At 45.0% G+C, this 24516-nt stretch overlaps 1 protein-coding gene across 2 annotated transcripts in view; it reads right to left on the bottom strand.

Annotated features, from left to right (window-relative positions):
• Window positions 1–713: 713 nt before the first annotated feature.
• The window catches only part of LOC309549185 (ALK tyrosine kinase receptor-like), a 1241121-nt gene continuing 1217318 nt past the window's right edge, over window positions 714–24516 (bottom strand). For both annotated transcript variants that reach the window (XM_082249296.1, XM_082249297.1), the window contains one exon: window positions 714–1446. In XM_082249296.1, the coding sequence (XP_082105422.1) occupies window positions 763–1446 (684 nt within the window). In that variant the 3' untranslated portion in view covers window positions 714–762. The remainder of the gene's footprint in view (window positions 1447–24516) is intronic.

Here is a 24516-nt window from a genome sequence, read left to right as displayed (position 1 = left end):
CCGGAAGCTCTGACAGTGTCCCCAGGGTTCGGAAACGCCGTTCTCCATCGGCTTAAGCGGACCATTCAGCGGACCGGTCGAGTTCTTCTCCATAGGCATATGGATCTACCAACTCGTTGGATGAACTACATGGTTTAATATCCACTGCTGTCTATATTTACTCGTTTGTGAGTATATAGTGTGTTGAAATTTATCAATAAAACACGTGTCCTACTACGCTTAGAGTGGCGCCTGCCTTTCTCTTAAAGTGCACTGCAAGTTCTTTCTTCTTCTTGTGACAGAGCAGCCTTCAAGCGTATAAAGACTTGACTCTTATGGACTTTATGGACTCTATATATGTTATGGCATTATAGAATTTCCATATTTGCCCCAGATGATCATAATTGTTGGTATCCCTCTAATTTCCTTTGCACCAGTACATCCTTAGTGTTAGGAAGCAGAGTCTCATGGTGACACACAAATCCTCGAGCGCCGGCAGAGGACCCCAGAAGAGGAGGATCAGGACCACTCTGTGCAATACCGTTGCGCAGACCAGGTAAGTATAAACCTGTTCATTATTTTGATTTAAAAAAAAAAAAGCCTTTCCTACCCATTTCAAGAGAATTCTTGTAAACCCATGTCCGAGTTATATACAGTCAAGAATAATCAACTGAGACCACCTTGGCCTGTAGAGCTGGACCAGCTTCGAAAGGTTCACAATTAAATGTTTTCTACCAGTATGGTGATCCTGCCAGTTCTCCCTATTGTCCATGGCTATGGGACTTAGACAGTCTCCTGGATAATATTACTCTTGCTCCGAGGAATAACATCCTTGTGTTTCGTGGGACATGATGGTGCCACTGGTGTCTCTACAGGCAGGCCTTGTTGCTGATAGCCATAGTTAACTTTGCCGCAAGGAAAGTGGCGAAACCTAAACAGAGGCACTTCCTGAACGTTTGAAGTCAGTGTGGATGGCTGTAGTAAAACGGAGGAGCCTGGGAGTCTACTGGCTGTTACCCTGGGGGCAGCAGGGTAGCCCCCCTCGTTAACTGTGTTCTTGTTCTCGGGGACTGGTTTCTCGGCAGGAGAATTGGTTTTGTCCACCGTCTTCCCAGTAAACCACGAGCCATACGTTGGATTCCAAAGATTTTTAAATTTGTTTCTGTTGTGAAGCTCATTTGATGGGTTAGCTTGAGCGAAGACCAAGTTGCCATGTCCACCTTCGGAGACCGGTCTAGGTTCTGCACGTCCTTTCGGTTCAGCATGAACTTTGTTTTGGACTTTTCTAGCAGGTGGAAGGGGAGGTGGAGAACGATGCTTGCATTTGTCTTCTTTCCCTGATTTTTCGGGGGTCACCAGGAGTGGTGGGATCACATCTGGGTCTTCTGGTCTAGTTGGAACCTTTTCTTCTTCCTCCACCAAAGGTCCGTATTCCACAGGAAGGGGCGTATTTATAACATCAGGATCCTGCAGGGAACAAACCAAACAATAGCGGTGAACAAATCAACGTGTGATCATTTTAGGTACAGAGAGCTTTTAAAACGTCACTTGAACCCTACTTCCTAACTGTCTGTTGTGCGCAAATGATTTCCGAGCCTCGACGCCACACCCTGTAGAATGACTCAATCTGATTCTGGCTACATATCCTTGTGGACCTCCTCTTTTCCTAAGAGGCAAGGATATGGGGGTTCACGCAGCAGAGTTTTGCTATGCTTTACCTAGTTTAGACTGCCCCTCCCTCCTATTTTCTTCTCTGGCATCCTCCCATCGGGCTGCAGTGTGGAGCTGTCGGGGCACTCCAGAGCAACCAAGGGGCCTCCCCCTCACCCCCTTACCCCTATCCCTACCCTCCCCAATTAACAGCAATCCCCTCCCCTTGTTTTTTTTTTATATATATCCTTCTGTTTTCTAATTTCTTTTCTTTCTATGCTTAGTTATTCCTATTTGCATGAAGTGAGGGCAGATAGGCTTATTTTATTAAATCTGACCCTACCATGACGGCTTCAGGCCTGTGGGAACTGGTACCACTTCCCTGGAGATCCTATACGGTACTTCCATCTATTATTCTAGGAATGTGGTTCCAGATATACTAATCTAACGCAGCTGATCTGCCATAACTAGTAACTGTTTGTCTTCTTAGGACTGGTAGGGTTCGTTATCTACCTTGTGACTCTTTTTGTCTACCTAAGTATTTCTGTGGACTTTATGGTTTATTGCCTTTCTATACACTGGAAATGTTCTTTAAAAAAAAAAAAAAATTGCTTTTGATGTGACTGGTCCATATCAACCATCATTTAAAAGGCTTCTACAATTCCCAGCCATAGTTACCAACCTAATCATTCAAAGTGTGCGCTATCCCTTTAAATATAATGTGCTAATTGCTCAATACTTCATCCAATCAAACATTAAATGACATATACATTAAACATTTCATATAAGACCAATCCCTATATAAATATCATGTGCAAATTTTATAAATAATAAAGTGCAATAATGTCATGGAAAATGCCCATGGGAAAATAAAGACAAATTATTATAAAATCCAATTCACCATCAATCTAAATAAAAGTTCTTATAAATTCATTAAATTCAGAGTGATAAATAGTGCGATTCTTCAACTTTATAGCTTGTGCTCTAAGTGCTGCGATACACTTGCCCAGTGTGACTCCACCACCAACACTCACTTCTTACCAGTGCCTACTCAATAGCATTGGCTCCTTGGCAAAGTAAGGGGCCCCTAGCAGCCTACATCAGGTTTCCCCATCACAGCACCCATATACTTTACACCAGGTTCCCCCATTCCCGTGCCCCCATACATCAGGTTTCCCCATCCCAGTGCCCCCTTAATCAGGTCCGTCCCATCACAGTGTCCCCATACATCAAGTTCCCCCATCCCAGTGCACCCATACTTCAGGTCCCCCGATCACAGTGCCCCTATACATCAGGTTTCTCCATCACAGTGTCCCCATACATCAGGTGCCCCCATACATCAGGTTCCCCCATCCCAGTGCCACCATACTTCAGGTTCCCCATACATAAGCATCCCCATCACAGTTCCCCCATACATCAGGTTTTCCCTGATCCCAGTGTTCCCATACTTCAGGTCCCCCCCATCACAGAGTCCCGATACACCAGGTCTCTCTATCACAGTGCCTATATACATCAGGTATCCCCATCACAGTGTTCCCTTACAACAGGTTACCCCATTCTAGTGTCCCCATATATCAGGTTCCCCTATCACAGTGTCCTCATACATCAGGTGTCCCCATCACAATGTCCCCATACATCAGGTTCCCACATCACAGTGTCTCCATACATCATATTCCCCATTCACAGTGTCCCCATACATCATATTCCCCATTCACAGTGTCCCCATACATCATATTCCCCATTCACAGTGTCCCCATACAACAGGTTCCTCCATCAGTGTCCTCATACATCAGGTTCCCCCATCACAGTGTCCCCACACATCAGGGTCCCCCATCACAGTGTCCCCATACATCAGCTTCCCCCATCACAATGTCCCTATACATCAGGTTCCCCCATCACAGTGTCATCATACATCCGATTCCCCATCACAATGTCCCCATACATCAGGTTCCCCCATCACAGTGTCATCATACATCCGATTCCCCATCACAGTGTCCCCATACATCAGGTTCACCCATCACAGTGTCCCCATACATCAGGTTCACTCATTTCTGTGTCCCCAATCATCAGGTTCCCCCATTACAGTGTCCCCATACATCAGGTCCCTCCATCACAGTGTCCCCATACATCAGGTCTCCCCATCACAGTGCCCCATACATCAGGTTCACCCATCACAGTGTCCCCATACATCAGCTTCCCCCATTAAAGTGTCCCTATACATCAGGTTCCCCCATCACAGTGTCCCCATACCTCAGGTACCCCCATCACAGTCTCTCCATACATTAGGTGTCCCTATCACAGTGTCCCAATACATCAGGTTCCCCCATCACAGTGTCCTCATACGTCAGGTTCCCCATCACGTCTCCATACATAAGCTTCCCCCATTAGAGTGTCCCCATACATCAGGTTCCCCCATCACAGTGTCCCCATACATCAGGTGTCCCTATCACAGTGTCCCCACACATCAGGTTAACCATAACAGTGTCTTCATACATCAGGTTAACCATAACAGTGTCCCAATAAATCAGGTTCCCCCATCACAGTGTCCCAATACATCAGGTTCCCCCATCACAGTGTCCTCATACATCAGGTTCCCCATCACAGTGTCCCCATACGTCAGGTCCCCCCATCACAGTGTCCCCATACATCAGGTTCCCCCATCACAGTGTCCCTCTACATCAGGTGTCCCTATCACTGTCTCCCCATACATCAGGTGTCCCTATCACAGTGTCCCCATACATCAGGTTCACCCATCACGTCTCCATACATAAGCTTCCCCCATTACAGTGTCCTCATACATCAGGTTCCCATCACAGTGTCCCCATACATCAGGTTCCCCCATCACAGTGTCCCCATACATCAGGTGTCCCTATCACTGTGTCCCCATACATCAGGTTCCTTCATCACAATGTCCTCATACATCAGGTTCCCCATCACAGTGTCCCCATACATCAGGTTCCCCCATCACAGTGTCCCAATACATCAGGTATCCCTATCACAGTGTCTCCATACATCAGGTTCCCCCATCACAATGTCCCCATACATCAGGTTCCCCCATCACAATGTCCTCATACATCAGGTTCCCCCATCACAGTGTCCCCATACATCAGGTTCCCCCATCACAGTGTCCCCATACATCAGGTTCCCCCATCACAGTGTCCCCATACATCAGGTTCCCCCATCACAGTGTCCCCATACATCAAGTTCACCCATCACAGTTTCCCTATACATCAGGTTCCCCCATCACAGTGTCCCCATACATCAGGTTCCCTTATCCCTGTGTCCCCATACATCAGGTGTCCCCATCACAGTGCCCATATACATCAGGTTCCCCATAACAGTGTCCCTATACTTCAGGTTGCCTCCTCACAGGGCCCCCTTCTTAGTCGTATTCACAGATCACAACTGCTGTTCTCACCTGCAATTGATATAACTTCTCCTTCCTCGCCCAAGCTGAGACTGAGGCGAGTTCTCAGTCTCAGCCCCAGCTCTGTTCTACCCACCGCAGGAGGGAGGAGAAAGCTGAATTATGTCTCCAGCAGAAACCAACCGCTGCTCCTTCTGATAGGAGTGATATTGCAGTTACTCCTGTCAATAAGGAGCGGCATGAGCAGCCAAATCACCAGTGCACCCCTCCTAACACATTGCCCCCATCACCAGTGCCCAGGTGTGCCCATTTATTAGGGCGGTCCTGCTTCTTACTGGAATTATTAACCTCCACATCATAAGGGGTCCTAGGAGCAATCCCTTGGCTCCACATCCCCAGTAGCTTGTCTCTCCTCCTGGTGGAGCTCACACTGGCTTTACACTATGGCAGACAACCATCAAAGGGTACGTGTCACACTAAAAAATAAATTCAATTCTCCATGACCCAGTATTGTTTAAGATATTCAGGGTTTCATTTCAATGATAACTAACATAAACTTACTGGCTTAATGTTATAATCGTCACCCACATACAGCATCGCCACCCAAACTTGCAGCGAGCGCGATGACGTTAGGAACAAGCCCCGCTCGACGCATTTCGTGATATGTCACGTCTTCAGGGAAGAGACTACCAACCAAGGGCTGCTGATAGGGGGGACCACAAGTCCTCCTGTAGGGGGCCCGGGCACACAGGGTGGCCCCAACAGCATGGGGAATCAGTGCGGAGGGGCAAATACAGAAGGAAGCCCTGTGTGGCTCTCTGCAGCAGCTGAGCTGAAAGACAGTTTTTTTTTAGCTTTCAGCTGCTGCAAGGAGAGACACAGACACAGGGCATTGTTCCTATAATTACTTCTCCAACACCAATCCTGCTCCTTGTTCTGCCTGCTTCTGATCCCCCCCCCCCCCCCGTGTGCCCTCCTTTCACTGTGCCAATATATATATATATATATATATATATATATATTCGGGGGAGCCCTGCCAGGTAGGCTGTACAGGACCACGTGATTTCTAACATCAGCCCTGTACCAACCTATCTTGTAGCTTTCTCACTCTTTCCTCACAATCCCCATATACTAGAACTGCAAGCGTTCTACTTTATCATCTTACTGACTCCCCCGTTTCCCCAGAGTAGAATAAGGGGCACATTAGAAAGCTCTCCAGCCCCAGAGCCCTTTATCGCTGTCTATTTTAACTACACGTCTGAGGTCAGTTTATTTATCAAACGTCTGAATGAGGAACTGCAAGAAGTAACTCGTAGAATAATGAGGCGATGTCAGCGCAGAGCGCACAAAGACGAACTACGGGACCGGACTATGCATCAATCACGAATATTTATTAATAATTCGGATTGATTTCCCTGGAAGCGTCCAGCCTCTGCAAATCATAATATTAGTGAATTTGACAAACTGTTAGCTGCACAGTAATCGCGCTCTCTCCTTTATGTAGGTATTTAATTTTCTGATAAGCGCACTCAATTTTTAGGCAGCAGATATTTCTTTGTATTATTGACTGGCCCGGCGTTAAGACTTTTCCTGCAGGGAGTAGGAAAGCGAATGATAAAATGTAACCACTCAGTGACCAGGCCTGGAAGCAGCAAGCTGAAGATTCTTCATTTCATTTCATTTTTATTACTCTGACTATAGCAGAGGCGAGTGCGCTGGGGTACTATTGTACTGTTCTGTCAAGTGCCCCGCACCTATAAATTCATTAACTGAGTGGTTGCAGTTTTAATTTTACAAAAGGCATATAAACAGAGCATACACCTGTAATAAAGGCACATGTAACGGAACCGCGACCCACACTGTGCTTGTGGACTTCCGTCAGTATACCGCTTCCTCCCAGTCTTGAACATAGATATCAAATATCCTAGCCGCCCCCATACAAATCTAGCCGACAACTTAGCTTGTACAAGTTTTGGGACCTTCTCCTTTATTGAACAACTCGCACAGAATATATACAGCATGGACATCCCCCTCCTGATCAGATTACCCCATCAGGTCAGGGGTTGTCTGATTACATTATCACATGCAGATGAAATTGTATTGTAACGCTCCTGCGTTTTACGTATGATGTGGATTTTCAGCTGCAGAAATATTCCACTTCAGTAGTCATGTAGAGAAACGCTGAGACACCAATCCCAACTCCAAATGACTCATCATGTGTGGAGGATCTCAATTCAGCAAGTAAATACACACACTCAATAAGATGTTTCCTAGAGTGATTTATGTATATAGTAACACAGTGATGATAGGCTGAAGAGACAGGTTGGGTAGAGATGGTAGATGACAGACACTTGAAAGGAAATGTTCTTGAAAGTAAGATAGTAGCAGATGGGATGCAGATAGGTTTAGCAATCATGTATGGTAGCAGATGACAGAGTAGCAGGTGGACATACAAGAGAGATCAACCCAGTGCAAGAACAGGTGGTAGTAGTAGCAATCTTAGATAATGCAGATGTAGTAATAGTCCTTAGTATGCAGAGCTAGATAGTGTAAGCTTTAGTATAAAGGTTATAGAGGTTTCCCCTGTGGGGTACTTATCACTAATAGCAATGTAGCAGAGGAGAGGTTCGGCAAGAGCGGATAATCCAGTAGCGGGATACAGGGATCAGCGCAGCGTGGTTCCGACAGCGAGGTATGCTTGCAAGCATGAGAGCTTCAAGACAGGTTAGCATCAAGGCACAAAGCAGTTTGAACGAACACATGTGAGTGAGAGCCGGCGATCTAAATAGCCATCCAGTCCGGCGCTCAGTGATGACAGCATCAGTCTTATGAAAGAGTAATTAGGGTACCCAAAGGTACCAGAACATTACATGTATACAGAAATATAATTAACCTGATCTAATTATCTAGCCATCTAGACAGAAACAATGTGTGAGTTCATTAACAATTAACAATGGGACAGACAGGCTTAACAGAATCCACATCACACCTCAATGCACAGACAATAGGAAGAGACCACCAGTGACAGACTGTCCGTCTCTGACATTGGAGTACAATACACATTACCATAAGTTTAAACACAGAACCTATTGTAGATAACAGGTGAGTATATCAGCATATTCAACAATGTGTGGAAGACAGGTGGTTGAGCTGATATTAGCATCTGCTATGAGTCTGACTGTGCGAAGCAGTCTTCTCATGTTTCTTGAGATACGTTGAGATGGTTAAAAAATATGACTGTCCCATTTAAAGCAATCTAAACCATATTCTCAGTGTCCATTAAGTATCTGTCTCTCACTCCCAGTGACGATTAAAGCGCATATTTAAGATGTGGGAAAACATGGGGGCAAGGAAGGAAGCATTTAAGTCATGGCTATAGTTCCACTGGGAACACTGCATGAAATTCGTATTTTCTTCTAGTTGTTTTTGGGTTTCCTCCAGGAGCTCCTATTTCCTCCCACCACCCAAACCTGGTGCCTAGTCTTTGTGCAGCTTGGCCGACTTCAGCTTCTGTACATTGTGTCTATGAGGGGATCCCCAAGATACTTTGAGGATTGCTGCCTAGCTCATGCGGTATTCTGCTCATTCAATGCACACGCACCTCTCCCTGTGGGACACTTCTGTAGACACCTTAATTACTTCCATATCACATTCCTTCTATTGGGGTTACTACTCTAGTAATGTTCCTAAATGACCACCATGTCCCTTTCCTCCTTGTGATGCTTTAGCATTGGTAGACTCCTAAATGACCTCATGTCACATTCCTCCCAGTGATGCTACTGCTATAGTAGATTCCTAAATGACCTCAATGTAACTTCCCTCCGAGTGATGCCATTGCTCAAAATAAATACAGGTGCATCTCATAAAATTAGAATATCACTGCTTCTGCTGCCCCTCGCTCTCGTTTTTCTCTGTCCCTACAGATATGTCATTGACCACGATTGTGGTCTTTCCTCTGTTCTCTCCTATTACTCTTCCATATTACCCGACATAGTGCCTTGTCATGTCTCTCTGTCCTCAACACTTGGTAGCCTCTCCAGTTTAGATACCTGCTGCACTGAGTTATACCACTGTTTTTATTTTTTTATTTACTTGTCTGCTATAGCCGCCAGGTACCCTCCTGGGATATGACAGGTCTTTTCATGTGCCGCTTCACTCCGCTTGGGTCACTATGGGCCTGGAGGTTCTCTCAGAAGACACGCTATTGTTGATGAATACTGATGTATGCTGTGATTGCCATATCTGTTTGTATTCTTTATTCTTGTTCTCTGCCCTGTACTACAAAAAAATGTGTACTTTCTTTCTTTTCTAATAAACAAAGATTGAACTAAAATTAGAATATCACCAAAAAGTTAATTTATTTCAGTAATTCCATTCAAAAAGTGAAACTGATATAATTTATGTACAGGGGCAGACTGACAACTTTCAGCCCAGGGGCAAAGTACAAACCAGAGGCCCATGGTGCAGCGACTCTGCCCCCCTCCCACTCTCCCTCTTCCCGTCCTCCTCCTGACAACCATTCCAGACTGAAGCCCTGCTCCAGGTACTTTCCACTCACTGGCTGAATCCGGGATCCCAACCTGGCCAGAAGGGGGTGGTTGGGGGGAGCTGGGACAGCTCGGTTGGGGCTGGCCAGGGGAGGAGAATCTCAAGTGGGGCATGGAACTGGTCTCTGCTCAGACATAGTTTACACCATCCATGCTGGGGAGGGAGGCATGCGCTCTGTCCTTGTCTTCATCCCACACTCAGTAGGTCAGTGGCAGGGACTTTTTACTTCTCTTCACAAGGAATCCTTTAGGCATGTCTGTGGCAGAAGCGGTGCAGCCTTTTTACAGGACATCAGAGTGGCCCGGGGGGCAATTGCCCCCCCTGCCCAGTCCTCTCCTGTTTATATAGATGCATTACTTGATAAAACACAGTGGACCAACACCAGCAGATGACACGGCTCCCCAAATCATCATGGACTGTGGAAAATTTTGCATTTCATTTGGAAATCAGGGTCCCAGAGTCTGGAGGAGGAGTGGAGAGGCACAGAATCCAAGTTGCATTAGGTCCAGTGTGAAGTTTCCACAGTCAGTGATGATTTGAGGAGCCATGTCCTCTGCTGGTGTTGGTCCACTGTGTTTTATCAAGTCCAAAATCAGCCCAGCCCTCTAGCAGGAAATTCTAGAGCACTTCATGCTTCCCTCTGCTGGCCAGCTTTATGGAGATGCTGATTTCATTTTCCAGCAGGACTTGGCACCGCCCACGCGGCCAAAACTACCAATACCTGGTCACATGATCATGGGATCACTGTGCTTGATTGGCCAGCAAACTTGCCTGACTTAAACCCCATAGAGAATCTGTGGGGTATTGTCAAGATGAAGATGAGAGACATCAGACCCAACAATGCAGATGAGATGAAGGCTGCTATCAAAGCAACCTGGGCTTCCATAACACCTCAGCAGTGCCACAGGCTGATCGCCTCCATGCCACGCCGCATTGATGCAGAAATTCATGCAAAAGGAGCCCCAACCAAGTATTGAGTGCATCCTATACTGTACATGGACAGACTTTTCACTAAGACAACATTTCTCTATTAAAAATCCTTTTTTTTTATTGGTCTTATGTAATATTCTAATTTTCTGAGATACTGAATTTTGGGGTGTCACTCGCTGTAAGCCATAATCATCAAAATTAAAACAAGAAATGCTTGAAATATATCACTCTGTGTGTAACACATCTATATAAAATATATGAGTTTACCTTTTTGAATCGAATTACTGAAATAAATTAACTTTTTGATGATATTCTAATTTTAAGAGATGCACCTGTATGTATTTGCATCTTCACAGGGTGGTACTGGGGATGCAGGTACTGGTAGCAAAGTCCCACATCCTAAATCAATATGTATAAATGTTTTTAAGCAGCTATGGACTTACTTATTATGATGTTACTGCTATAACAGAGGCGTAACTAGAACCTTCAGGGCCCCGGTGCAAGAAACCATGAAGGGTCCCCCGGACCCCTGGCCGGGGCCCTTCACTTCAAGCCTGGGGCTCTTCCCACTGATCCTGGGGCCCTTTACTCTCGTTGCAGGGCCCTTTTTTACTTTCCCGCAGCAGGATCTCTTCACAAGTTCTGCAGTGGGCCCCCTTTCTGCCATCTTGGGGCCTCCCCACAGTGGTGGAATGCCAAAGTGTGACCTTTGCGATCCTGGAAGTTCACCCACTGGTGTCAGTAGTTTTTATTTTTTGGTATTTTAATTGTATTATTTTTTATCATTTTATTTTATTTTTTTACAATTTCACTGACTAAAGTCCATTCAGAAAAGGAAGGAGCTGGTAAATTACATATTTACCGACCCCTTCCTGGTTCTCTATTGTGACACATCCCCTGCAGCAGCCGGCAGGAGAGGGGGGGGGGAGCACAGTGGGGGGGGGGGGGGGGGCAGGGGAGCACACAGGGGCCAGCAGAACACAAGTGAACTGGATAGGAGGAGTGGTGGGGGCAGCATACAGAGGAACCAATCTCCTCCATTTTCCTCCTGCAGCTACAGGAGGAATAAGGAGGACAGTGACTTCTCTACATGCTTCCCCTGCTGCCCCTCCTATCCAGGTGTACAGGGGAGCCACACAGGCCCCCTGAAGCATGGGGCCGGTTGCAATTGCAACCCCTGCAACCCCTGTAGTTACGCTCCTGTGCTATAATAAGATCCTCAATGACCTCTATGTAATCCTCCTAGTGATCCTATTGCTCGAGTAGACTTCTTAAAGATCTCCATGTCACTTCCCTACTTCTCTCCTATTGATGTACTCCTCTAGTAGTATTCTAAATTACCTCAATGTAACGTTTCCCCTTGTAATGCTACTGCTCCAGTAGAGTCTTAAAAGACTTCCATCTCACTGTCCTCCCAGTGCTGTTACTTCTCATGTAGATTCCTAAATGCCTTCCATGTCACATTTCTCCTAGTAATGATACTACTGTAGACTCACAAATTACCTTCATTTCCCTCCATCCTAGTGATGATACTACTCCAGTAGACTCATAAATGACCTCCATAACCCTCCCTCCTAGTGATGTTACTGCTCCAGTAGACTCATAAATGACCTCCATAACCCTCCCTCCTAGTGATGCTGCTGCTCCAGTAGACCCCTAAATTACCTCCATGTCACATTTCTCCTAGTGATGTTACCGCTCCCATAGACTCCTAAATGACTCCCATGTCCCTTCCCTCCTACTGATGCTACTTCTCCAATAGACTCCTAAATCACCTCAATGTCCCTTCCTTACCAGTGATGTTACTTCTCCAGTAGACTCCAAAATTACCTCCGTGTAATTTCCCTCCTAGAGATGTTACTGCTCTAACAGACTCCTAAATTACCTCTATGTCACATTTCTGCTAGTGCTACTGCTCCAATTTACTCCTAAAAGACCACCATGTTTCTTCCCTCCTAGTGATGCTCGAGTTACTGTATCTCCTTAATGACCTCCATGCCACTGCCCTCCCAGTGATGTTACATTTTCAGTAGACTCCTGAATGACCTAAATGTCACATTCCTCCTAGTAACTTACTGCTATACAACAATAGAATCCTTAGTGACCTCTATGAAATCCTCCTAGTGAGGCTATTGGTTGAGTAGACTTTTAAAAGATCTCCATGTCACTTCCCTAATTCCCTCCTATTGATGTACTGCTCTAGTAGTCTCCTAAATGACCTCAATGTAACATTTCCCCTTGTAATGCTACTGCTACAGTAGATTCTTAAAAGACTTCCATGTCACTGCCCTCAAAGGAATGTTCCTCCTATTGATGCTACTGCTTGAGTGGAGTCTTAAAAGACCTCCATGTCACGGCTCCCCCAGTGATGTTACTTCTCATGTAGATTCCTAAATGACCTCCATGTCACATTTCTCCTAGTAATGATACTACTCCAGTAGACTTATAAATGACCTCCACCTCCCCTCCCTCCTAGTGATGCCACTGCTCCAGTAGACTCATAAATGACCTCCATGTCCCTTCCCTTCTCATGATGCTACTGCCATACTAGACTCATAAATGACCTCCATGTCCCCTCCCTTCTCATGATGCTACTGCCATACTAGACTCATAAATGACCTCCATGTCCCCTCCCTTCTCATGATGCTACTGCCATACTAGACTCATAAATGACCTCCATGTCCCCTTCCTTCTCATGATGCTACGGCTCTACTACACTCATAAATGACCTCCATGTCCCTTCCCATGATGCTACGGCTCTACTACACTCATAATTGACCTCCATGTCCCTTCCCTTCTCATGATGCTACTGCTCCAGTAGACTCCTAAATGATCTCCATGTCACTGCCCTCCCAGTGATGAAACTTCTTCATTGAACTCCTAAATAACCTCCATGTCACATTGCCTCTAGTGATGCTGCTGCTCCTATAGACTCCTAAATCAACTCCATGTCAGTTCCCTCCTAGGAGAGGTGTAACTAGAAGCTTGAGGGCCCGGTAGGAGAAACCATAAAGGTCCCCCTGTGTCCAGGCCGGTGCTCTTTCCACTGATCCCAGGCCCTTTACTCCTATCGTGGGACCCTTTATTATGGTCCCACAGCAGGCCTCCTTCCTGCTGTCTTGGGGTTCCCCTATGGTGGTGGAACACCAGGGCCCAGTCACAAGTGCGACCCCAGTAGTTCCGCTACTGCCTCCTAGTGATGCTACTGCTTCAGTAGACTCCTAAATGACCTCCACTTCCCATTCCTTCTAGTGTTGTTAATGATTCAATAGACTGCTAAATGACCTCCATGCCACTGCCCTCCTAGTGATGTTACCGCTCCAGTAGACTGCTAAATGACCTTCATGTTCCGCCCCTCCTAGTGATTTTACTGCTCTATTGGAGTCCAAAGACCTCAGTGCCACATCCCTCCTAGTGATTTGACTGATTAGGGAGGTTCCAAAATGATGTCCATCTTCTCCCCTAGTGATGTTACTTTTTTAGTAGCTTTTTAAATTACCTCCATGTTAAATTTAATTTATGTGCTTTTACCCTCACTTTTTTGAGTATTTGGGTTTATTTATTTGCTCCTTTTGCTATAATTACTTCATACAGTCACAGTTTATTTATTACACAGATATTTTTTACTGTGTATTACCTGTTATTTTTATTTTTCACCTCTGATCATACCTTGTTGGTGGCTTTGATCAGTTTACCATCACTTGGCACTTCAATTCACTGTCACTTTTCTTTTTTTTTTTACAGTGACATTTGTTTGTTATCATTGTTTTTAGCTCTTTGTTGCTATCCATTGGAGTTTTTTTTCACTTGTTTATGCACTTTTATGCACTTTATCACATCACTATTATTTATTTTGATGTCACATATTTATTATTGATGTGTATATTTTAATTGAATTCTCTTATCTGGTTGTATTGGGGATCAATTGAGCGCCGATTTTATTGCCTTTTATCTATTTTATGTATGTGGCGACACTATACAGAATTGGCCGCTAATTTCTTTTATTCCCTACATAATACTTTATATCTACCACTCATTTTTATCTATAAACATCTGGTATATGGTCAAGCGCATAGGTTTTTTTCTATTTTCATTCAATAGACACTGATGAGCACTGATAGGCGGCACTGATAGGCATCACTGATGAGCACTGATAGGCGGCACTGATAGGTGGCACTGTTGAGCACTGATAGATGGCACTGATAGGCAGCACTGATAGGCAGCACTGATAAGTGACACTGATGAGGAGGCACTGATGGGCACTGATTGGCAGCAGTGGTGGGTTTGCACTTATAATCAGGACACTTTTGCAGGGGGCTCTCTGGCTCTCTTCTCCTCTCCTCCTCATGCCGACAGCTTGAAGAGGAGAGGAGAAGAGAGCCAGAGACCGGTTTCTGTATATATCCATGATCAGCTGTGATTGGACACAGCTGATCACATGGTAAAGAGCCGCTAATGGACTCTTTGCCCTATTCTGTGATCAGCAGTTTCTGGAGGACACAAAGCACGCGCGATCACGGCACGCCGTCATATGATGGCATCCCAGAGCTAGCCGGCCGTGCTGTAGCCGTAATTCCGCTATAGCGGGTTTGGCAAATGGTTGACCGTTTTCTGACTGCCCGCCGCAGTTATACTGCGGCAGGCAGCAGCTCCTGGGCAAACCGACGTAGCTAAACGTCGGTCGCGTGCAGGAGGCTAGGGGGCGAGTGCACACCACCAGCGGCACGCTCCCGCCCCTGCTTATCAGCGGGGAGGCCGATGCACGGGGCAGGCGGCTCCGATTGCTGCCTGACACCCGCGATCGTTCCCCGCTGAGAGAGAAGAACGGTTGGCTGTTAAAAACACATCTGACCGTTCTTCTCCCTGGAATGATCACAGAGTGCCTGTGAACCTTCTATATAGGATCACATGTCTCTATGGTCATTTTTCAAGCCACGCCCCCCAAAGTTAGAATCACTCCCCTGGGCTCAGATTTAACCCCCTGATCACCCACACTGATAATCCCTTCCCTGCCAGTGTTGTTATTAGGAGTAACAGTGCATATTTTTAGCACTGATTACTGTAGTAATGTCACTGGTCCCCCCAAAAGTGTCAAAAATGTCAGTTAGGGGTCCGAGCTGTCCGCCGCAATGTCGCAGTCCTGCTAAAAATCGCAGATCGCCGCCATTACCAGTAAAAAATAAAAAAACAATAAAAAATGACAGAAATCTTTCCCGTAGTTCGTAAACGCGATAACTTTTGTGCACACCAAACAGAATACGCTTATTTTTTTTTCACCAAAAATATGTAGCAGAAAACAAATTGGCCTAAAATGTTAAAAAAAATTTGATCTTTAAATTTTTTTTGGGAAATGTTTTGTAGCAGAATGTGAAAAATATAGTTTTTTTTTTTTCAGAATTGTCACTCTTTGTTGTTTATAGTACAAAAAATAAAAAATCGCACAGGTGATCAAATACCACCAAAATAAAGCTCTATTTGTGGGAAAAAAAGGACATCAATTGTATTTGGGTACAGCGTCGAACGTCCGCGTAATTGTCCGTTAAATTAACGCAGTGCCGAATCGCAAAATATGGCCTGGCCATTAAGGGGGAAAATCCTTCCGGTCCAGAAGTGGTTAAAAAAGTTGATCTATTATTGCATTTATTTATTTCTTTTTTTGAAGCAGCATGCTCAGTACTGTGTCAGTGTAACCCTTCCAGGTATTTATTACCTCCCACAGAGATCACAGTGAGCCCCCTGACAATGCCTTCATCTTCTTTTCTCTTCAGAAGGACTGCACCATCTTTGTTCAGGCATCATCCAGGGTCACATGTCCCAGATGCAGTGTCTCTGTGTGGGGGTGAATAGGGGGGGGGGGGCGAGCTTGGAGCTCTAGCAGCTACCTTCTCCCTGCATCTCTCTGACCGTTATTGGGTGGTAGGGTGCCAAGTTGACATCTGCAGTTCGTTTCGCTACCATTTAAAATTCGGATTAAAATTTTGTTATTCAGAGATTGGGATGTATCCGAATTTCCAAATCACAATAGTAATGAATTTCAACGAATCCAAAATAAATTATAATAAAACAAATTATCCGGATTCGAAAATAAGTTTGAATTAGAAGATTCATCTGAATTAGAAATGAAAACAAATTACAATAAATACAGCAAGGAAGAAAAGTGAAATAAAAGGATGATTCCTATCCAGGCTCCAGGCTCAGTAAAGTTTGCAACCATATGGCAAGGATTCACCCATGTGCTTGGTTCAGCACCTGGTAGCCTGAGCTGGCCGCTCCCGCCCCCTCCACGGATTCGCCTACATGCCTGGACCGGCACCTGGCAGCCGGAGCCTGCCACTCCCGCCCCCTCCGAAGCCCAGTGCTCCAGTGAGTGCGGGGGAGGGGCAGAGCAGGCAGTGGTGACTGACAGTCACTAGCTCTCTGCTCAACCGTGTTTGATTGCTCGGTCCTCAGCCTTAGAACTGGCGGGGGAACAGATTTTTGATTCTAAAATAAAAAAATCCCGCACTTCTCTTTTAATTCAAGAATAGAATAAACAAGTGAAATAAAAGGATGATTCCTACTTTGGCTTCTTTATAGAATAGAATAGAAAATAAAAGAATTAAAGGAGAAGTACAGCCAACGCTCATTTGGATGTACTTCTCCTGTGAATCACAGGAGTGCAGTTCGTTTTGCAGTCCTTTGACCTGTTTTTAGCTAACAGTAGGCTGAAGCCCGCTGTCAGCTGATGTCACAGAGCCGGTCCAGGCTCAGGAAAGTTTGCAACCATATGGCAAGGATCCGCCCACATGCCTGGACCGGCACCTGGCAGCCTGAGCTGGCCGCTCCCACCCCCTCTACAGCCCAGCACTCCAGTGAGCACGGGAGCGGCAGAGCAGACAGTGGTGACTGACAGTCACTACCTCTCTGCTCAGGGAGGTCTGAGAACAGAGCGATTGGCAGTGTTTGATTGCTCGATCCTCAGCCTTAGAACTGGCGGGGGAGCAGATTTTTTGATTCTAAAATAAAAAAAAATTCCCATACTTCTCTTTTAAACAGAATAGAATAAAAATGTTAAATAAAATGAGGATTCCTACTTTGGCTTCTTTATAGAATAGAATAGAAAAGAACAGAATTAAAGGAGAAGTACAGCCAAAGGTCATCTGGATGTACTTCTCCTGTGGATCACAGGAGTGCAGTTCGTTCTGCTGTCCTGTGACCCGTTTTCAGCTAACAGTAGGCTGAAGCCCGCTGTCAGCTGATGTCACAGAGCCGAACCCAGGCTCAGGAAAGTTTGCAACCATATGGCAAGGATTCACCCATGTGTCTGGTTCAGCACCTGGCAGCCTGAGCTGGCCGCTCCTGCCCCCTCCACGGCCCAGTGCTCCAGTGAGCACGGGAGGGGCAGAGCAGGCAATGGTGACTGACAGCAAGCCGCTCCACACCTAGCAGAGACATGACAGGATTTCTGCTTTTACAGGTGTCCTAGACAGATTTCAGGCAAAGCAACTTGTGAGTGGAAATCTCTGCTTTGAGTGAAGATAGCAATAAAGGAAGAGCTGCAATCGATCCAACCTGAAGATATATAAATGTAACCTCTACTGCTGATTGGGCATATCTATGGTTGAAAGCGAGGATTTATCCCAGAATTCATGTTTGGACCCTGACTATTGATTTCCATACAAGCTTGACTGAGTTTAACATCTGGTAAGAGGCGACCCCTACTGGTGCTTATCTGGTATTGCATCCTGTGTCACTTGGATTGATTTCTACACACTTGCTTTAATTTATTTTTGGTAAGAGGCTGATCTACCTGGTGATGGTCCAAACACTTATCTTCAACACTTTAATTTTCACTTGGGCTTATAAGTTAATTTTGTCTGGTAAGAGGCAACTCCAACTGGATTATTTTTTGCACCTTATCCTGCATCTGTTTTGGTAGGGTTATTTACCCCTTAAATTTTTTTTGTTTTTACTCTGCTATCTTGGTGGCAGCTTTTTACACGTTTCCCAATCTCCACTTTAAGTCACACTCAAGGTGATACTATATTAGTTGTTGGGTTTTACGCTATTGCGTTTGTTTGTATTTTTTACATGATCCAATGACCTCCGAGTTCACTGCTCACACGGGCCTGGATCATCTATCAAAGTGACAAGATTAAGCATATCCGCTTCATTCTTACCTCAATCTGGTAAGCGTACACTCTTAAGGGAGTCAGGTTCAGGATCTTACCCAAGATTTTTTCCATCTGTCATCAATATTGGGACTTTGTGGACTTTATACCTCCATAGATCACATTAGCGCAACTTGATTTACATAAATGGTGACTGACAGTCACTAGCTCTCCGCTCATAGAGCTCTAAAATCCGAGTGATCGGCCGTGTTTGATTGCTCGGTCCTCAGCCTTAGAACCGGCGGGGGGGCAGATTTTTTGATTCTAAAATTTAAAAAATTCCCATACTTCTCATTTAAACAGAATAGAATAGAAAATAAAATAAAAGAATAGAACAGAATAGAATAGAAAAGTAAGGCCCGGAGCAGGAGCAGAGAGATAGTGGAGGGCCAGCATGTCTAGGTGGACAGGGGAGTGGTAGGAGTTAAATTGGTAGGCACAAGTTTAGACGTTTCTGTTTTAAGGAATGTTTTTTTCCTTTATGTTAATTTATGTTAATTTAATTTGGAATTGATTAATAAAAGGGCTGCTTTGGCCAATTTTATTCCACTCACGGTGTCGTCTCGATTATTGGGATAAGGTAAAGGTGAAAGGGTGCAAGTGGGTGGTGGGTTGACCGTTCAGCCAGGTTTATAGTGACATCTGTTCTACACTATTCAAGAATAAAATAGAACTGAATAAAACAGAATAGACTAGAATAGAATAGAAAATAAAGGAATATAATTTAATAGAATAAAACAGACTAGAACAGAAAAAAAAGAATAGACAAAAAATGGAATATTTTCTATTGTATGCTGTTTGATTAAATTCTATTCCTTTCTTTTCTATTCTTTCTATTCTATCGTATTTTATTCTATTCTATAAAGCAGCCTAAGTAGGAATGATTTCACTCTTGTACCTTACTGTTATGTCTCTTTTTCAAATTTGAATTCACATTCAAATTAATTTTTGAATTTAAGATTGATTAGAAAATAATGAATATACAAAACAAATTCTGAAAACGAAGCATGCCAACATAATGATTATGACAAAACAAAAATTAATAACTTAAACAAATCTCAAAAGAAACAAATATTTGCGTTGCCCATGTGATGGAACCGGCCCACACTCCGCCAGTATACCTCTTCTTTCAGTCTGAACATAGATATCAGATAGTATAGTCGCATATGGCAACCACTAGACAGGACTAGTTTAGCTTCAAAACTGGAACTTTTATTAGACAAGAATACAGGCTTTTTATACACTTGAGAAGTAGGTCAGTGACCACATGAACAATGACTCGAACATTTACCCAAAACATCACACAATGATTTAGATAACGAGACACAGCTGACTCATTGGTAATCCCATCATAGAGGATCCACCAAGAGTTTAGTCAAATTAGCCAACATATACTAGAAACATTAAAATGATTGTAAGGGTTTTCTTTTTTTAAATAACAAACATGTTATACTTATCTGCTTTGTGTAAGGGTCTTGCACAGAGCAGCCCCAATCCTCCTTTTCTGGGGTGCCCTCCCCCCCCCCACGGGGTGCCCCCCAGCTTTCCTGACTACTCCTCTTCATCGGTGCCCTAACGGAGAGCCGCCTTCCATGGGGGCACCCGTGCAGGTGCGCTCATGAGTCCCGCTACTGCGTCCATTGACACAGACAGCGGGACTTTACCCCTCCCCCCCCCACTCCCATGTCGCTGAATTTGATTGACAGCAGTGGGAGCCAATGGCTTCCGCTACTATCAAGTTAACCATTGAGGACCCAAGACAGCGGCTGAAGCTGCTGGGCTCGGGCTTGTTTTAGTCACTGAAACGTTCGGGTTCAGTTAAGAATAACGTGGGGGGGGGGGTCTGGGGGGCAGCTGCCATCTTGCCCTCACTCGACTTTCTAAGAGGATCCGGGACCGAATCCTTTTCCCCGCTGCCGGCGGGGCCGCTAAGCGGGGAAAAGGACCGGGACGCGGCAGGAGGGGGGGCACCTCTTCCACTGCACCGTAAGGGTGGTCCCGCAGCGAATCCGCTGCTGAGATCACCCTTATCTGAAAGCCGATCGCCCGCCATTTTTAAAAATACCAGGGATATGGCAACTATCTGCTATCTGCTGCCATAACCACGGTATTTAGCATCAAAGTATCGATGTACATCTGCGGTGGGCGGTCAGTAAGTGGTTAAAAGCTAGGGCCCATAGTTAGTGGGTAATAGGCTTGCTCCCAGTCCTCTCCAAAAGCCTCTGTCCTGGCTAGGACTGTCACAGCGCACATCTCTAGTGCTGAGGAGTGTGAGGGTGCAGTTTGTCATCTTCGTCTTGGCACTGGATCACCTTGTCTCAGTGCTGAGACTGAGGAAATGCTTCTTCCTACCTGCAGCAGACTGATGACGTCATCTTAGCCTAGGCCAAGTCACTGACTGGAGGTCAAGAACGGCTTTTTAAATATAAAAAGAGAAACCATTTTAAAAATGGATACTGTTGCTGTATATTGTTACAGATCAGGAATGTATACTTGTAAAGTTACTAAAAAGGTCCACTTTATCCTTCAAAGCACAAAGCAACTACACTTTCCTCCCGCCTACAAACTAAGCAATCTCTACTTCTCCCAATGGTCTGCAGCCAACCTGGCCCCCGGGGCTCCCCCGCAGACCACAATCCATATCTGTCGTATATAAACCTATAGGAGGGAGGTGGAGGCATCACTACAAAGGAGAGCGTCTTCTGGTTGTGTTGTTGGGAAAGCGGAGCGATTTATGGATGATCTGGGAAATATGCAATTATCCGGCTCGGTGTTGTAACAATCGTCCTCAAAGGCCAACAAGGCGAGCGTTCCTAATGCTTCGGTGTGAGCGATCGCCCCCAGCGCAGGAGAACAATCCCATCACTTATAGAGCCTGCGCCCGGCATTGACTTTTATTGTTGCTCAGAATGCTGCGTCAGGCTTTTCCATTCCTCGCCATCTTATCTCGCCTTCTGATTTTCTTTATTTCTTTGTATCCGACTCTTTTGTGTTGTCAGTTCCACAGTGTGATGCTTAATTAAACAAGAGATGATCCCTCCAGAGGTTAATGAAATGCCGGCATTAATTGATTTATAATTGTCTGCCCGCAACGCGCGTCTGTTGGCCGCCGTCCCAGGGTTGCGATGCTTTAGAGTCTCCGATAATCCCGCGCAGCTCTTTGATAGAACGCGGAATGTTTCTGATCGGGGTCACGGGGGTCCGGCGCTGAATTATACAAACGTCTCTCTGAGTTTTGCAGCTCTTTTTGTAGATCTTGCCTCTTGATCAATATGATGAAAAGATTAAACGCGGGAATTACGCGGAGCGCAGGAGGTGCAGGTCCGGCCTGAATACAGTATATATATATATATATATATATATATATATATATATATATATATATTTATATAGCTATTAGTCCAGCTGGCAGAAATGTTTAAATTAAGCTTTTAGTAAGTTTATAAGTCTGCAGGAATACATCACTAACCACTCACAGTATACAGCAATAGGTTACTATATACAGCAATAGTTCACAATGTGCAGAAATGTGCCACAATATACAGCAACAGGTCACAATGTACAGCAACAGGTCACAATGTACAGCAACAGGTCACAATGTACAGCAACAGGTCACGATATACAGCAACAGGTCACAATATACAGCTACAGGTCCCAACGTACAGCAATAGGTCACTATATACAGCAACAGGTCACAATATACAGCAACAGGTCACAATGTACAGCAACAGGTTGCAATGTACAGCAATAGGTAATGTACAGCAATAGGTCCCAATGTACCACAACAGGTCACAATATACAGCTACAGGTCCCAACGTACAGCAATAGGTCACTATATACAGCAACAGGTCACAATATACAGCAACAGGTCACAATGTACAGCAACAGGTTGCAATGTACAGCAATAGGTAATGTACAGCAATAGGTCCCAATGTACCACAACAGGTCACAATATTCAGCAACAGGTCACAATTTACAGTAATAGGTCACAATGTACAGTAATAGGTCACAATGGACAGCAATAGCTCACGATCTACAGTAATAGGTCACGATGTACAGTAATAGGTCACAATGTGCAGAAATGGGTCACAATATACAGAAATAGGTCACGATATACAGCAATAGGTCACAATATACAGCTACAGGTCCCAACGCACAGCAATAGGTCACTATATACAGCAACAGTTGACAATATACAGCAACAGGTCACAATATCAGCAACAGGTCACAATATCAGCAACAGGTCACAAGATACAGCAACAGGTCACAAGATACAGCAACAGGTCAAAATATATAGCAACAGGTCACAATGTACCGCAATAGGTTACAATGTACTGCAACAGGTCACAATATACAGAAATAGGTTACAATGTACAGCAACACGTCACAATGTAGCCAATCATAAATCATAGCTCTTCTCCTAGCCAATCATAAGCCATATCTTGGCTGTTTAGGCTGCAGCACGTGGGAACCTGGTTCTGAACAGGGACGCTGAAAAGGCAGTAGAGCCGGCCTTCCTGTACTGGGCCCAGGCCTCATCAGTTCAACAGGGGGCACGGCACTTGACAAGTAGGAAGACCAGTTGTATTGCTCTCTCAGCCAACAAAATTTAACAAAAAACAGTGAGCGCACGTAGACACTAGTGTGAGCCGAACTTGAAACAATGTAATTTGCTGAGCTGGAATTTTAAGGATCAAAGATCGGGGCACAGACTCCTTCCTAACTGCAGAACTATGCTGTACAAGCCTGAATGCTGTCCTGCGTCAAGCAAGTGACAGCTTTTGAAAATAGTGTTAAAATTACATTTTTTAATGTTCAGATAACACAAGTGGTGACTCTGGAATGGCTCCCTGTTTTATATTTTTTAGATAAGATACGGTTTGTCTGTATTTTGAGATTGTCTGGCGCAGCTGCTGAACAAAACAGGTCAACATTAGTGTTGAGCGAACACGGACTGTATTATTCGTGTTCGTACCGAATAATTGGATTTTTTTTACCCGAACATACAGTAAAGTGTCCGTGTCCGTGTTCGGGTAAAAAAAATTCGTTTTATTTCCGGGTTTTGCATGCTTTGGCGCTCTTTTCATGGCGGGCTTTCAACAGCCAATCAACAATCGTTTAACTGGTGTGCCTTAAGCCATCCCAGCCATGCCTGCAAATGTCTTAGTAGCTGTGATTGGCCGTCTGAAGCATGTGACCAAGTCTTTATAAGTTCGAGGCAGCCGCCGCAGCAGCGTCATTCTGCTGCTTAGCTAAGGGACAGAGCACACATCAATGTGCTGGCTGCTGATTAGGGACAGATAGGCAGGAAAAAGCCATTTGTGTCCGGATAGAATTGAGGGACAGGTCGGAGTGTTTAGGCAGGGCGAGTTGTAGGCATTTTAGGGATAGAGTCTGCTGAATTATAGGGTCAGTGTCTTCTACAAACTACAATCGATATTGCTGTGTGGGGGGTGGGGTGAATCTGCACTCAATCCTGATCTACGATCTCTTCTCAATCCTGTTAGGGATAGAGTCTGCTGAATTTTAGGGAAACTGTGTTCTACAAACTACAATCGATATTGCTGTGTGGTGTGGGATTGGAGATAGGCAGGTGTCAGTGATCCACATCCATTTTTCTGTGTGTGAGCTGCAGTGAACACAATCTTTTTGGGCTGCAGTGAACACAATCTTTTTGGGGTGCAGTGAACACAATCCTTTTTGGTGTGCAGTGAACACAATCTTTGTGGGGTGCAGTGAACAAAATCCTTTGTGGGGTGCAGTGAACACAATCTTTTTGGGGTGCAGTGAACAAAATCCTTTTTGGGGTGCAGTGAACAACATCCTTTTTGGGGTGCAGTGAACACAATCTTTTTGGGGTGCAGTGAACAAAATCCTTTGTGGGGTGCAGTG

This window comes from Pelophylax lessonae (genome assembly GCF_965119305.1).
Source record: "Pelophylax lessonae genome assembly, chromosome: 3".
NCBI classification, from domain to species: Eukaryota; Metazoa; Chordata; class Amphibia; order Anura; family Ranidae; genus Pelophylax; species Pelophylax lessonae.
This window is presented reverse-complemented; position numbering and strand designations above follow the sequence as displayed.